At 41.9% G+C, this 17,203-nt stretch overlaps 1 protein-coding gene across 2 annotated transcripts in view; it reads right to left on the bottom strand.

Annotated features, from left to right (window-relative positions):
- Nucleotides 1-843: 843 nt before the first annotated feature.
- The window catches only part of LOC139747472 (thrombospondin type-1 domain-containing protein 7B-like), a 752,245-nt gene continuing 735,885 nt past the window's right edge, over nt 844-17,203 (bottom strand). For both annotated transcript variants that reach the window (XM_071659834.1, XM_071659835.1), the window contains 2 exons: nt 10,504-10,607; nt 844-1,088 (listed from right to left, as the gene is read on the bottom strand). In XM_071659834.1, the coding sequence (XP_071515935.1) occupies nt 853-1,088; nt 10,504-10,607 (340 nt within the window). In that variant the 3' untranslated portion in view covers nt 844-852. The remainder of the gene's footprint in view (nt 1,089-10,503; nt 10,608-17,203) is intronic.

Consider the following 17,203-nt stretch of genomic DNA (forward strand, 5'->3'; position numbering starts at 1 on the left):
GCTTCCTGACCCAGGAGTTCCTTGTATGTTTACGAGGCTCCCGCCTCATATATATATATATATATATATATATATATATATATATATATATATATATATATATATATATATATATATATATATATGAAACACGATAAGTTCCCGAGTGCACTTTCGTGTAATAATCACATCATCAGGGGAGACACAAGAGAGAAGTATAAGTCAGTTGATATACATCGAAGAGACGAAGCTAGGACGCCATTTGGTTAACATGTGATTGTCCAATTGTTTTGGACAACCAAATGGCGTCCTAGCTTCCTCTCTTCGATGTATAGCAAATGACTTATATTCCTCTCTTGTGTCTCCCCTGATGATGTGATTATTACACGAAAGTGCACTCGGGAACTTATCGTGTTTCATTTTCCCCGTGGACTCATAGGAATATCTTGATCACGCGCAAAATTCCGATCCTTTCCAATATATATATATATATATATATATATATATATATATATATATATATATATATATATATATATATATATATATATATATGAAGGCGGTTTCATCGTTATAAGGAAACTTATTAATAACAACATTTTACTGTTATCCTCTACCGGATCAAATCAAGCCTATGGCACCTCAACGTAACATGCAGTCGACTCCCCATAGACAGTCTCTTTCCAGTAAGCAAGCCACAAAGGCCACAGTACTCCATATACATCAAGACAACATATTCAAGCAACACAATACCTTGAGAACTGACACAGGTGCACGTAGTGTTACTATATGATAAACCTGACGCTAAAGTAACCCCATTCTGGCTGTATTACATACACATATAATGGAGTGGACGAAAGAGGGAAATGGGTCTCAGGCATGGCAGGAGGGGTTACTCACGCCAGCACTGTCCAGACAAGAGGCGTTCCGGAGCTGGTGTCCAGAACCGCAGGAGCGGGAGGGGTTAGTGAGGACGCAGGCGGACCAGTCACCCAGCACCCACTGGTGGCACTGTGCCTCGTGGCACTCGCTCTGCTCCTCCAGGGGAGGGCACTCTGTACCCTCGAGGCTGGGCGTTACCACCACCTGACGACGGCGACGCTGGAAACCTGCGGAAGAACGAGTTGCTTAACCACCGTGAACTCGCAGAGACGTACCTACACACACACACACACACACACACACACACGTGCACCTGGCTTAGGCTGAGGTAGACACACACACAGGGTGAATATATGGTACATAAACGAAAGTTTTGAGAGACACGGGAACAAGAGTGTACAGCTCGCCCCGTAACATACAAATGGCCAACAGACAAACACACACAAATAGCAAACACACACACACATAAATAACAAACACACATAAATAGCAAACACACAAACAGTAAACACACAAACGCAATTTCATATGCATATATCTTATGGTGTTACCGGGCTCCGCTGGCAAATGGCTACACCGCGAATGAAAAACCACCTTGGGCGAGGTTGTATCACCGGGAGTACAGTCTCCTCAAAAGAACTTCTCAAAACCTCAAAGGTGTCTACATTTCTCTACAACTGGATGTAACGCGGCCTTGGGCTACAAGAGCCTTTAGAAAGAATCCTGGGGTAACACCAGGATCCTTTCATAGAAAACGATCATGGGATTATCATAAATACATAAACCGAATGAATATTCAACGAGTCATGGCGAATCGTACAACATTCAAGTAGTTTTCCCAGTTGGGATTTTAGAAGTTAATTGCACCTGACATTGTGTACAGAGGATTCAGTTTGTGTCAGCTCCAACATTAATATCGTAAACAGGCGTTAATTCACACACAAACACACACATACAATATTTTACCATACAGTTGTGGATTAAGTGAATTTAGACAGTACGAAATGTTTATTTGTTTCTCATAGGATGGATTACAGGACAGACCTAACATAAAAGGGTACACACGTGTGTGAATGGTGTTGGAGAAGTAAATGAACCATAAGAGAATTTAGCAGTGATGGAATTATTCACATACATTTGTGTAGCCTCAAACACACGATGTATCTTGCCATGACCGTTGTCCCATGGTTATATATATATATATATATATATATATATATATATATATATATATATATATATATATATATATATATATATATATATATATATATAGAGAGAGAGAGAGAGAGAGAGAGAGAGAGAGAGAGAGAGAGAGAAAAAGAACTGGAGGAAGTAAAGTGTTTTAGATATCTGGGAGTGGATCTGGCAGCGGATGGAACCATGGAAGCGGAAGTAGATCATAGGGTGGGGGAGGGGGCGAAAATCCTGGGAGCCTTGAAGAATGTGTGGAAGTCGAGAACATTATCTCGGAAAGCAAAAATGGGTATGTTTGAAGGAATAGTGGTTCCAACAATGTTGTATGGTTGCGAGGTGTGGGCTATGGATGAAGTTGTACGCAGGAGGATGGATGTGCTGGAAATGAGATGTTTGAGGACAATGTGTGGTGTGAGGTGGTTTGATCGAGTAAGTAACGTAAGGGTAAGAGAGATGTGTGGAAATAAAAAGAGCGTGGTTGAGAGAGCAGAAGAGGGTGTTTTGAAATGGTTTGGGCACATGGAGACAATGAGTGAGGAAAGATTGACCAAGAGGATATATGTGTCGGAGGTGGAGGGAACGAGGAGAAGCGGGAGACCAAATTGGAGGTGGAAAGATGGAGTGAAAAAGATTTTGTGTGATCGGGGCCTGAACATGCAGGAGGGTGAAAGGAGGGCAAGGAATAGAGTGAATTGGATCGATGTGGTATACCGGGGTTGACGTGCTGTCAGTGGATTGAATCAGGGCATGTGAAGCGTCTGGGGTGAACCATGGAAAGCTGTGTAGGTATGTATATTTGCGTGTGTGGACGTATGTATATACATGTGTATGGGGGTGGGTTGGGCTATTTCTTTCGTCTGTTTCCTTGCGCTACCTCGCAAACGCGGGAGACAGCGACAAACCAAATAGAAAAAAAAAATAAAATATATATATATATATATATATATATATATATATATATATATATATATATATATATATATACATTAGTCTGATTTATCTGACAACTAAAATCCTTCTCTTTCGCTGTCATTCCTGTAGTGTTGTGTCGTCTACAAATGATGATCCATTTGCCACAAACAGTCAAGACACACACCAATCAGAAACCTGAAATCCGTCATCTGTCTGTGAATAGCAAAAGCTATTCTTGCTGTCCTGGTTTTAGTCTCGCGAGTCAACTTATCAGAATTACGCGAAGTGTGTTCTGTATCATACACAACACATTCTCAATACAGCCAGTCACTCTACTCGTACAAAATGCAGTTAGGAAATAAACTCGTTCGAGTTATCCCTCACACGAGCGATGACTACACATCTCTTAGGTCATTTGATGGATATTTTGTAAATAAGCATAGACATGCAAGTTTTCTTTCAGGTATTCTAAAACGGTGAGCTATAATGAGAAGAGTTATATTTCGTTGCTAAGAAATACTGAAATATAGACATTAGTTGCAGACGGGAACACGATGACCTAAAAAGAAAAGACCCTAAATCATATGAAGGAAGACGTAAATATTGACTTGGATTTACAGTGAATTATCTCGTTTTCCAACCAAGATTTACAGGTGTAAATCATCGAAGTGCTTAGTTGTACTTTTGCCCCCACAATAGGTGGGTTGCACTGGTTACCCCCCTGTGTACGGAGGTTATACTGGCTGCCTCCTGAGCAAGTGGATTGTACTAGTTACCCCTTGTGTACGGGGGTCGCACTGGTTGACCCATTAGCAGGCGAATTGTACTGGAGACTCCCACTGTTCTTGGGCTACGCTGGTTACCCTCCTATGAACAGGTGGGTTATTATGGTGGCCCTCCTATGTACGTGGGTCGTACCACCCACCCCACTGAGAGAGTAAGTTCCTCCTCCGTCACCCAGCGCTCCCAACCTTCCCTCAACAGCTTTGCCACCGCCCGCCAACGTATGCAATATTCAGGAAGTTAAATAGTAATCTTGCCCCAGTGCGAGAGTAACTCCAGGCCACCACCAGGCGCCACACTTGACAACTCTTAAAGCCACTTTTCCCGGCCGAAGGAGGAAGCACTCACGACGCTCGTAGCGCCACCATGAGCGCGAGGCTGCAAGTGTTAATGGGTGAGCGTCCATCTGGTCCAGACCCAGCTGCACAGAAGGTATTTTTCACGGTGACGTACCATCAAAATGTCGAAGATTTATTCGAGAATAAATGATTTAACGAGTATCTTTAAGATGCCGTAGTTTATTGTGGAATGAATGTATAAAAGTGTATGCTTAAAATTACTGAAGCTGATTCAGAATAGACTATTAAGTGTGATAAAATCGCTGAAGTTTACTCTGGAACAAATTACTGACGAATTTCATGAAAATACTAAAATTCATTTTAGAATATATATATATATATATATATATATATATATATATATATATATATATATATATATATATATATATATATATATATATATATATCCCAGTATGACTATGTATCATTTTTTTTTCGCATTGACTCCAGGGAAATCTGTGTAAATGTGGGGTAAAACCCTCGTGTCTTCCTGAAACACAATATCCCATACATTTACATTTCTATCCGCTATTTTTTCCAGTGTAAGGATTTTTTTTCTATGACAGTATTACAACTTTATGTTTTCCCATACTTTAGGAAGATAAGGGAGAAAGAAGACTTCCCACGTATACTCTGCGTGTCGTGGAAGGCGACTAAAAGAGGAGGGAGCTGGAAATCCTCCCCTCTCGTTTTCTACTTTAAGGAACAGAGAAAGGGGCCATGTGACGAGTCTCTCTCTAAGCCAAGGGGTTAGCCGTCATCTCTTATCCTGCTTACTTATCCACTTATCTTACTTATTTAAGCAACTATTGCCTCTTATCTACGACCAGATACAACTACGTGTATCACAGGGAGATGGTCAAAGCTTATACAAAGGCAGAGCCTCCTTATGAAGACCGGATACACGCTGATAAGACTCTCTAAACCTTATCAGATAACAACACGAGGAGCTAAATGGGGCGAGACTGGCGCCGCGATGGAACCAGGAGCCCGTTCACCAATTCCAGTAGGCCAGATAACAATGTAGTGCTACAATTACTGTGCTAACGACCCCCACGATAAATTGTTATGTGTCATACGAACTTACACCACAGTATCTTCAATACAGTGTTCAATACTAGACATCAAATGAAGCACAACGTATATGTAAAAGACTCTCACGACCTTTGACCAAAGCACCAACCCAACACGGGGTAACTACCACGCCGGATCATCTTCAATTCCGCCCTCGGAGCCAATAACGGCGGCGTACTTTCTTAAAATCGTCCAATCAAGACCATCGTTACACTCAACGCTCGTTGTGTTGTGAGGCATAGCCGGCCAGCCGGGCCGGTACGTTCCTACGTCTCGCAGTGTATGGGGGATTTCGTGACGCCATTCGCCACCCACACACACGACCTTGCACTCACTTCCTCCCCCGCCCTTCCTCCCTCTTCCTTCCACCCTCCTTCTCATACATGCTGTCCGGTGCGATATCTATTGAGCCATAGGGTAATTTCTTCAGCTGCTTCATTCTATCGAACCTCAGGGGGTCCGGACTGTGTCTTCCCTCAGGTGCTTCAATTGGTCAAACTTTAGGCGATTCGCATTCACATTGTGGCTAGTATGGAGGGGCACTGTGCACCAATGTACAGGCTTCGGGATAACCATCTTCCCTGTTTCGTTTGGGAGAATATCTTAAACGGGTCCAACGTAATGATGGAGTTATGGAGAAGTTCGAGACATCCGAGATAGATTCACTGTTTCAAGAGATAATATACGATATTGACAATATGCATTTCACCTCAGCGTTACTGTGAATATAATATGATTTCAAGACATTTCCCTCATTAAGAACCATCCAAATGTGGACAATGTTGGCGACTCAAGGCATTCGTTGCTCACGTTTCTCATCCATGAATCACTACTGGTATCGAACCCTGCTCTCGAGCGTTTCGTAAGCTTTTTCACACGATAACCACAGCCGACTAAGCCCTATATCCATAAATCTTTACGCTTAATCCCCATAACCACTACAGCCAGCATGGAAATGGCACAAAGAATCAAACAAAACAAGAAAGGATTTGAGCAATAACTTTTCTAGTGTACACTTGTGTCCAATGTCCCTCAGGCTTGCTAAATGGATGTTTCGCATGTGCTGCGCGTCGGAGGGCTGGACTCTACCAGGAAGGATTCACCAAAGTTTTGGAAAGATCCTGTTTGTCTACACTTGGAACGCAGTGTTACGCCTGTGCTTCAAGGACAGACTTGTACTAAGAGGATAATTTGCAGCTGAGGATAGACTGGTGACACAGTGTTACACTTGCACCATGGGGAGACGTTTGCAAACATGGTGTAACACATGCAATATGATGGTACACTTCTAAACCAGGGATAGATCGAGGCAGGGTCTAACCGGGTTCTAGCCCAGGGCCCCAAGCAATACAGAAGGACCCCTTTAAAAAAAATAAAGAGAAACTATATGTCCTAATTTTTGTTTCTACTCAATATTGTGAAACTTACTGAAAAATGGTTAGGGCTCTTATATGACACACACACACACACACACATACCCACACACACACACACATTGATCTAAGAGGTTTTGTACCATTCCAGGATCAGCTTACACTCATGCACTTTACGAGGGGAAAAGTCACCCCAAGCCTGGCTTTAGTCCCAGGACCCTGCGTTTGTTGACCTCCGGCATGAGATTACCCCTGGAATATGACAATGTATTTACAGTATGACATCACACTTATAACATGATCATACACTTATAATACACTGACATGATCATACACTTACAAAATACAATGACATGATCATACACTTACAACATAATACACTGTCATGATCATACACTTACAACCTGATACATTGACATGATCATACACTTACAACATAATACACTGTCATGATCATACACTTACAACATAATACACTGTCATGATCATACACTTACAACATAATACACTGTCATGATCATACACTTACAACATGATACATTGACAATCATACACTTACAACATGATACATTGACATGATCATACACTTACAACATGATACATTGACATAATCATACACTTACAACATGATACATTGACATGATCACACACTTACCACACAGTGGCATAACCAAATCATTGGGTTAAACCTGCAACATGGGTATGCCCTTTCAACATGGTGGTAGACTTGCAACATGGAATAACGCTAGCAACATGGGGATACACTTGCATCATGGAAATACACCTACGACAATATTACATTTAAGATATGGAATTATCATCTACATTTCAATGTAATATGTTTCTTCATTTGGAAGATACTACATCTACAACTCGTAATCTCCAATGTTATATAATTTCTCTTGAAATATAATTTTCTCATGATAGAAAGAATCCAATGGAATCGATAGTATATAATATATATAACGCGTTGAGACGGCTTCAATCTAGGTAAAATCGAAGCTAACATTTTCGCTTCACATTCCCTGGGTTCGATCACAAAAGGTTAACTTCTTTTCATTATCCTTTAATTTGATATGTGGGAAGGGATACGAATCACAAGGAACCACAGAGGCGAACAAATAGCGAAGTTAAACTATCCTAACGTAGGTCAAGGTAATTCGGAAAGGAAACTATAAAAAACTTTCGTCAATTATTCCTCCGTCTTTATACAGACGTATCCTCTCACAAATACTATCTATTTATCTATCCATCTATCAACTCTGTTCACAGGACCATGGGCTATATCAAACGGTAAAAGACCTCGGAGATCATTCATACACGTCCTCATCCCACCCTCAGTGTGTGTGAAGGATGAACGTCCACACTTATGAACTAGTGTCTTACGCTTCAACTTTAAACGCTCAAGTGTTGGTACTTCAAGTGGCCAACGTCTCTATTCACACCACCTCCATGCACAAAATATCACCTCCGCTGCACTTATATCAGTCCTCTAACATCTTTCTCTGAAATTTCCCAGCGGCAATTGGTTCTCTTCACCGTATTTACTTAACACGTCTTCAATTCACAAGTATTTCCGCTCCTTAGAATGAAATATTCTATGTAAATGACTTAAAAGTCCCTACGTTCCCTGTCTTGTAGTCCCGGTATAGTTGGCTTTTAACCAGATGTCCACATTTTCTGCGCCCACAGCCAGTGTTTCATCCATACATGTCACTTTATCAACCACCCTCCACCTCAGACTCCATGCACTAACACGCGCCTGTATCAATCAACCTTTCCACTACAATTATTTTCCTTTTTCTTCTCAGATAACTCTCTCTAATCCCTCACTTAATCAAAATCATATTCTAACGGATTTTGAACCTACACATCTTTCAAAACATAATATCACTGCTTGAACCCTAGCGTTCTGGGAATAGATGAAGAATTTCCTATCTCCCTATGTCTAACCACTCAAAATCATGTGGTCTTATATATGCGTACATGAGTGTTGACAATTCAAGCCTCAATATTTTGTTCGTTCGTGACAGTTTTGATAATTAGGTTTCATAATGTTAACAAATTTTGCAAGTATAAATACAGCAAATACGTTTATAATCTGAAATAATTAATGTGCATATAAACTGATAAAACATTAAACCTTTCATGATTGTAAACAAAAAGATTTTTGAACTATAACGATTTACCATATAAACTAATAAAACATTAAATCCTTTTATGACTGTAAACCAAATTATTTTTGACCAAAACCATTTACCCCGAGGCCAAACTTACATCATCGACCCATGCAAGTGCATACGTATATGTATGTGTGACCAAAAGAAAACCACAAGAAGAAAACGGGAACAAGGAAAAAGACCATTGACAATTTATGAAAACAATCACTCCAGTATCTAAACCCACTAGGCATAAGAGGAAGCAAGAACATTCTACTTACGACAATACACAACACTTCAACGAAGTAGTCAGAATACGTTCTCAACATGGTAAATGTACACCAACACGTACTTGTCCACCCACAGTAGTTCCACCCACAGTAGTTACAGAGGAACTCCGGGATCTCCATTAATACACTTGGTTCTGACGCGCACGTCAGTGTTAACAGTACCAGGTCCGAAGAGCTACTTGGCTAGACCGTGAGACACTGTGGGAAAGGACACAGTCCTTGGGGGAGCCACTGTCAGGCGCCTGGTTAGTGATGGTCGAGATAATGACAGTTTGGTAGTAGGCTGGTGTGGGTGGGAGGGTGTGTGTGTGTGTGTGTGTGTGAGCAGAAAGTCCCAGGAGAGGGCTTCGGGATGCGTGTCCGAAGGTGTGGTGGCTATGACTTAATACCACCACAACACGCTGTGGTCCTTGTGATTATATGTATAAATTATAGACGACTATCATTCCCAAAGTAGGATATCGCTAAACTTGAAAAGAAAGCTTTGTGATATATTCTTGGCCTTGAAAAGGACTCTAACAAGCAATTCAAACTCACAGAGGAAATCCACTCACATGAATGCGGAGTGAGTAACTTCTCTTTACACAGTTTATAAACAAGAAATGAAATACGTTTTTCTAAAGGCTCATTTGTCTCCATAATCATGTCTCACGCAGCAGTAAACAAATGACGCATTATGGAACACAAGTTTCCAAAATAAGTCTTAGAAGAATTATAATGTCTACGTCGAGAAAGCTATAAACAAAATTGTCCACATTGTCCAGTTTACCGAAACCATAAAAAACCAACTTTCGAAATACAAATTTGCTTCCTAATTGTCTTCTGTGCTTATGTATGCACGCCTCTCGCAATCCTATGCTGAAAAGACTTTTCACGTTTTTAGTTAACACGTTTAACAGCTGTAATGCATCATGTATATTCCTACACTAAAGTGAAACATTAAAAAAACCCATATTTGAGTTACTTTGATAATCAGTATGCCGGGCGTAGCCATATCATGATTAAAGTGGACTAAACAAGATAAAAAGGAGTTCGAATTCCATTAAACTAGTTTGAATGAGACTTAAAAAGGGAGAGCGGTTGTACCCACGTAGTGTAGCGGGGACACGGAGTATGTGTCCAGTGCTGCATTAGTTGAAGTTACATGTCTGGGGAAGTGGGAGCAGGTGCTCCAACCTGACGTGGGAGTTGGGAGCTCACCTAGTGCTGCTGGAGGCACTCCTGGCCTCACCTGAAGTGGCAGGAGGCATTCACCTCACATGGCGTGGCGGGAATATTCACCTCACCTGGCGTGGTAGGAATATCAACCTCACCTGGTGTGGTATGAACATTCACCTCACATGGCGTGGTAGGAGGTACTCACCTTGCGTGGCAGGAATATTCACCTCCCCTGGCGTGGTAGGAGGTACTCACCTTGCGTGGCAGGAATATTCACCTCACCTGGCGTGGTAGGAGGTACTCACCTGGAGTGGCAGGAATATTCACCTCCCCTGGCGTGGCAGGGGGTACTCACCTGGCGTGGCAGGGGGAGGCGAGGCGGTACAATCCGTCGGTGTACAGACACCCCAGGCGGACCAGGGCCCCACGACACAGTCCCGCTCACAGCCCACCTCACACCTGCCGACACACAGACTACCTCAGCCCACGTAAACACTCAAAACACATTCCTTGATATCTATATCTACTTTTCATCACTTCTTTGAGAAATATACTACAGATATTTGAATATAGCAAACATCTGTTTACTTATACAATCTGTATGAATATTCAGTTCAAATCACTATTATACCTTAAAGATGAAGATCTTTGAATATTGTATGATGAAAAAGGGAGAATACATAGCATTATGAACTGTAAGGATTAACAAAAATATCAAATAATCGAGACTTACTTGGCTGTATATCACATACCAAGTCATTTCCTCATTGTACACACCTTACATACATAATACATGAGTTGATTTACGTAGAAATACAATGGTTACTGCACATTAGAAAGCCTTGGAAAGTTTGGTATCTATCAAACATCACTCATTAAAGTGATGGATATAAATATTTTTTTCATTAGAAGCATTTAATAGTGTGTAGCAAAGACACGACATCCTGTAGCGCTAAGCATGACAACACTAGCTGAACATTGTAACACTGTCTGAACATGACATCCTAAGCTAAACGTGACAACCCTGGCTGAACATGGTAACGCTGGTTGAACAAGGTAATGTTAGATAAACATGATAAAACAACCTGAGAACTCTTGCTGGTCGCTGATTGGTCACTTCAAGTTCTGTTATACCCTGTGCTCCGAACGCATACGAAGAGTTCGAATACGGATGCATCGGGTAATCGCTGTTCGAACATTGCTTCATTCGAATCCATGGAGTAAAGTTGCAAGGGTTTAACTGTTTTTCTATCTATTGGGAATACACTTCAGTCGCTTTCAAATAATGATACAAAATAACGCCAAAACTAATTTGTGAAGAGTTCTGGCGCTACTTCCAGGAGAAGGGAAATGTAGACTCCTTTGTAGTGAGAATTGGCTTTCTATAATTCTTAGCAAAATGATGAAAATCTGAAAGTATTACGAAGTATGAAAAGTATTATCCCTCAGTTGAGTCAGAAAGGAATACCTCCTCTTCCCTGAGGGCGATCTCAAATAACGTCTGAGTGGGACTGAGTCAGCAAGAGAAAGGAGAAAGGTATTGGAGGTCATAAAAAGAAAAAGAATGACCAAGGTCTCACCGATATCCAACCAATTATTTGCCAAAAGGTCGATATCCAGAGAACCACCATAAACAGGAGCGTCCCCCCTCTAACATCTCCCGTTTTCTACAATTGGCTCTCTGAGCGGTAGAGGACCCGTTCTCTTCTGAGCTTCAAATGGATTCTTCAACGACTTCTGACGCTTGATCGGTGTTCGGTGTCAAGGGGCGATCGCAGGTCCCACTTACGACATACTTTATCGCCGATCTCGTGCAGGAAGTTAGATTGCGGCGCCTTAAATCAGGGAGGGAGGGAGGGACGAGATCGCATAGCAGCTACGATCAAGGGGAAAATATACGTACGCTTGAGAGAAGGTCGGCCAAGATTTACACCGCCGAGGGAAAAGGGTGAGGGGGGAGGAAAATGCGAGCGGAATTTCATCTCGCCGTGTCCGGGAACACTTTTACAGGAAAGTTATGACATTCATAACAATGTGGGGTCGACCGCAGGGATTCTTTTGACCTTTGACCTCGGGTAATGGAGGTGACATCAGGAGGGGAGATCAGGTTTCATATGGCATCATACTTGTTCCGCTTTATTGGTTGTAACGTATTATTGATGGAGTCATGATCAGATTCTATAGGTGTCCATGATTGGATGTTGTTTGAGGTTTGGGATGGTTCTTCTTCAGCTGCTGGAGACAGCCATTTGGCGGCATCCCAGAAGATATTGATTTGCTAGTTACGTTGATCTACTCGACCGATAACACACTAGGATAATATATAACTTCTGACCTAGGATGGAAAAAAAAAACAAGATCCAGAAATCACTACCAAGATATTGCTACAAAACCTGGTCGATCTATTTCTCTTAATATTGTACTATATGATTATACGTATAGGCTCCATGCTTACTTTCTATCCCAAAATCCCCTTTTATGGAGTTCTTGCAACGCACAGGAAGCTGGCCACGTCCACCGGGTGAGACATCAGGTCACATAGTGTGGTAAAGTGTGTTTATATGTGTGTAGTGATGTACTGAGTGTAGGATGAGTTATGGAGTGAGTGTTCAGCTTCTTCATGATGGATGTTACATCTCGAGTCTGGCGGGACTTGCCCTATACTGAAGGTGTGCTTGCAGAACTGTAGAGACAGGTATAGTCCACGACACAGAGGAGAAAGTGTCACTCTTACATGTCTGGGGAGTGGGGGTTCATACGGAAGTGTACCAGTTTAGAATTGAAGACTGCATTGGGAGGTCGTATGTTTGGTGCTGGTCGAGTCATTCTTATGTGTGTGTGCGTGTGTGTGTGTGTGTGTGTGTGTGTGTGTGTGTGTGTGTGTGTGTGTGTGTGTATGTGTGAGTGTGTGTGTGTGTGTGTGTGTGTGTGTGTGTGTGTTTAGAAAGTGTCACGTTTGGTTTAATAGGAGGAGAGGAGGGGGATCTGTGGGTATAGAATGCTAAAGTGTGATAAGGGAATAAACTTTTTGATTCGGCTTGGGGATTGATCGTTGATCACTGTGCGTGTTGCGTGATAGATGTCCAGGGCCGGTGTGGGGAGACGGGTGCCGAGCATAAAAAGCAAGATTGGAAGAATTTTTATTTCGCTGAGCAGGTGATGAATGTTGGTGCTGAAGGAATCACACGTCTTTGCCGAAGTACAGTAAAGAGATAATGCCCAAACATGTAAATACAGTACGTGAGATTGTCATGCACAAAGGAGAAAGGATATCTAATAATGTGCATAGGAGATCAAGCTCTTCAAACTTCCTATCATGAGTAGGAGAAAGCGTTAATATATATACAAACACAAACCCAGCAAAGTTTTGCCTTTAACCAACGATCAAAAATGTAGATTCAGCTTAGTTCTCTTTATAAACATAACTAACCGTTATAATAACGTACCACTACGTATCTATGTGCTTGTTTGTTTGTATGTGTGTGTGTGTGTGTGTGGGTGTGTGTGTGTGTGTGTGTGTGTGTAATGGGCATGTGTGTGTTCGTACACACTTGTCTGCGTAATGGTCTGTGTATCAGCGGAGTTAATTACCCATAATCACATCTGGAAGTCTTTCATTTCTCCTCGGATTCTGAGCCAAATTTCTCGAGCAAGTACTGAAGATGTATTCCTCATAAATGCACAGGTGAATGAGAGAGTCTCTGGTCTACTTCTTCGTGGAGGGTAGAGCAATGCATCTTCTTTATGACTGAATATATCACCCATTTTCTTTTCTTACTTCAAAATATTTTCAGGAGCGTTTATAATACCATTTAAAATCTAATTTCCAACCTGTTTTAAATTTAAGCAAGGGTTTATATCATAGTCAAACTCTTTTTCGGTCCTTGATAAATTAATTCTCTTGGTCATTATTTCATGTGATAGGTAATTAGGATGTAATTTATCTTAAGAACTCTAAATCACGTTGAAGACGATGAATGAAAGCGCACAGAACAATTAGGCTAATGGACTGATTACGAAAAGGCTTATATACGTATTCATGGCCTTCAGTGTGAAAAGTCTCCTTTGGCAAGGATGCATCAGTGGGAGTACAGTCTCGTCAATGTATTTCACACTACCAAGGAGCCTACATCTCCCAGCTACTGGAATTAGTGTAGCCTTAAGCTGCAGGAATCTTCAAAGAGGTCTTGTATAAACCAGGACTCTTTCGTAGAGATTACTACTAGGGTAGTTATAAATGTAAAAAAAAAGAATAAATACAAATTCTATTTGATTGATTTTGAGGCAATCTGCTAGGTACAAGAGTGGGAGATAGATCACACGAGTCGTTACTGATGAATGCAGAGAGAGAGAGAGAGAGAGAGAGAGAGAGAGAGAGAGAGAGAGAGAGAGAGAGAGAGAGAGAGAGAGAGAGAGAGAGAGAGTTAGAGTTGTGGTGTTTGTAGACCGAATGCCAGAAACCCACGTGTGAATTAGGTCAAAGGAAAAGTCAACAATGTGGGCCAAGGAGGGAAAATGGATAGCAGTTCAGCAGTAGCATTACCAGCATGTGTGCAGCATCCCCGTAACCAGTATGTGTCCAAGAGTAAAGCTACCAACATGTACCCAGATGTATCGTAAACATCAAGTGTCCAGCAGTATCGTACCCATCATGTGTCCAGAAGTATCGTAATGTGTCCAGCAAGTATCGTATCCAGCATGTGTGCAACCATCATGTGTCCTGTACGATCGTAAACCAACGTTTGTCCACCTCTCTCGTAACCACCCTATGCCCAGCAGTATCGTACGCCACCTCACAACAATAGCTGTTAACAAGAGACCCACCCACACAACACAGGATGATGAGTATCATCAATTTTGTGCTGGATGATTCACGATACACTGGGATCCATCGTACATCTAACTCATGAGTAATTAGTAGAAAGACACTAAAGAATTACCTAATTATTAATCTGTGTTACGACCTGATTCCCTCGTCCAAAAAAAACAATAACTTTCAGTCGTAAGAAATTACGAATCGTATATTTACATACGCCGGAGATGTGGAACTTATGAAAAAAGATATAGAATTGAATTCCAGTGGTTTCGGATTCAATACGCATTTAAGGACACGAAAACAGAGTGAAACTACAATAAAAAAAGATATGGAATTTAATTTCAGTGTTTTCGGATTCAATACGCATTTTAGGACACGAAAACAGAGTAAAACTACAATAAAATAGGGTCCGTAATATAGAGACGATGCTACGGACAGCAGCAGGGCAGTGTGGTGACCTTTCGCTCAGATTGGGGAGGATTTTCTCGAGTGCCGTACAGACGTGGTGTGGTAATCCACTTGAGGGGGAGGAAGCTGGTTATTCAAATGAAGATAACCACATCACCAACCGAGAGGTGACAACACCAGTAACACGACGGCGACAGCATCTCTGATCAAGCAGTGTGTGTGTGTGTGTGTGTGTGTGTGTGTGTGTGTGTGTGTGTGACGGCTACTTGTGTGTTACGGGGTGAGAGAGTTTTACACTAGTGTTGTACAGTCTCTTAACCTTGTTATATATATATATATATATATATATATATATATATATATATATATATATATATATATATATATATATATAGATATATATATATATACAAAATGTAGCCATGTCTTTACTTCTGTGTGTGTGTGTGTATGCCTAAGGAAGGTTCTCATTTATCGTCTAGCTCCGAAGGGGTGGATGAACATCTGGGATGGGTGTGGACAGACTGACACGACCAGGATTCGAACCCATGCGCATCCAACCCCATACGGGCCCGTAAGTGACTCACGGTTAGTGCGTGACTTAGGCTTGGGTGTGAGAGAGAGAGAGAGAGAGAGAGAGAGAGAGAGAGAGAGAGAGAGAGAGAGAGAGAGAGAGAGAGAGAGAGAGTTGGAGGCGAACGAGCAAGTCCAACAGAGGCAAACAAGGCCCTGATGAAGGTCCTGAGTGTGTCTTGAGAGAGTTGTGAGAAGCCTGGAGAGGTCGTGAGAGCCTGGACGACCGACCTCGAGGAGGAGCAACTCACTTTCGAAGACGCGGCTAATCTACAACCACATCACGTGTGTGGGGGTCTGTACCATCTGTGATTCAACGTTTGTGATGATGATATCATCAAAATCCACCACAGGGAGTTTGAACTCGTCCGTCAGCGAGTAGGATAACCGCGACGAAATGACCATTAATGCCGTATGTCAGACAGACGGCAAGTGAACGACAGTCGTGTCTGTATTTGAGCGATATGTGGTTCATAGTTGCACCGACGCATTTCTCTCGGGAATGTGTCAGATTCAGAAATGATCCAAAGGGTTTTTTTTTTTACACTGCACGTGCACAGTGCTATCTGGGCACTCACCACTTAGTCAGCACGGTCATAAACTGCCAAGGAAGTCGGTGAATCTGTTTTAATGTTCTTTAGCAGTCACGAAACCCGTTTCTAAACTAGGATGTGATGAATAAACCTCTACGTAAAACTTTAATGGTATATATGCCACTAGGAATATAAGATCTCTTATGGTGACACTCATTTAATGCTACTAAGGAAAACAGCGTAATACCATTTGCTAGAATGTCGGTTTTAACTGACTGTCCAACAAGTGCATCAAGCTGTATTAGAGAACGAGAGGAAATGGTATAGATGTACCCGGCAAATACAACGATTGGGCTAGACTGTTGTACAAGACGAAGACGTTAGTTGAAGTTGATGGACACAGGAGAGTAGTTGCACGGTCGTGAGGGGAGCGGTTGAAGACTGGATTTATGGAAACCGAGCCGAATGTATCTTACATGAGTCAGTACGGGCCTTCCAGGGGTTAGATCCATATGGGCTCGAATCCTGGGCGTGGCAGTCGGCCTACATCCAACCTAGGTGTTCGTCCTCCCCTCGGGGTTGGTCGATAGATAGGTACTTGGCTTAGGCTAACGTGTGTGTGTGTGTGTGTGTGTGTGTGTGTGTACACATAGGAGTAGACACAGTGCATATATACAAGGTTAAGAGATAGGGCAACGCGAGTGTAAACCTCTCAACCCGTAACA

This window comes from Panulirus ornatus, chromosome 68, assembly GCF_036320965.1.
Source record: "Panulirus ornatus isolate Po-2019 chromosome 68, ASM3632096v1, whole genome shotgun sequence".
In the NCBI taxonomy this organism is placed as follows: domain Eukaryota; kingdom Metazoa; phylum Arthropoda; class Malacostraca; order Decapoda; family Palinuridae; genus Panulirus; species Panulirus ornatus.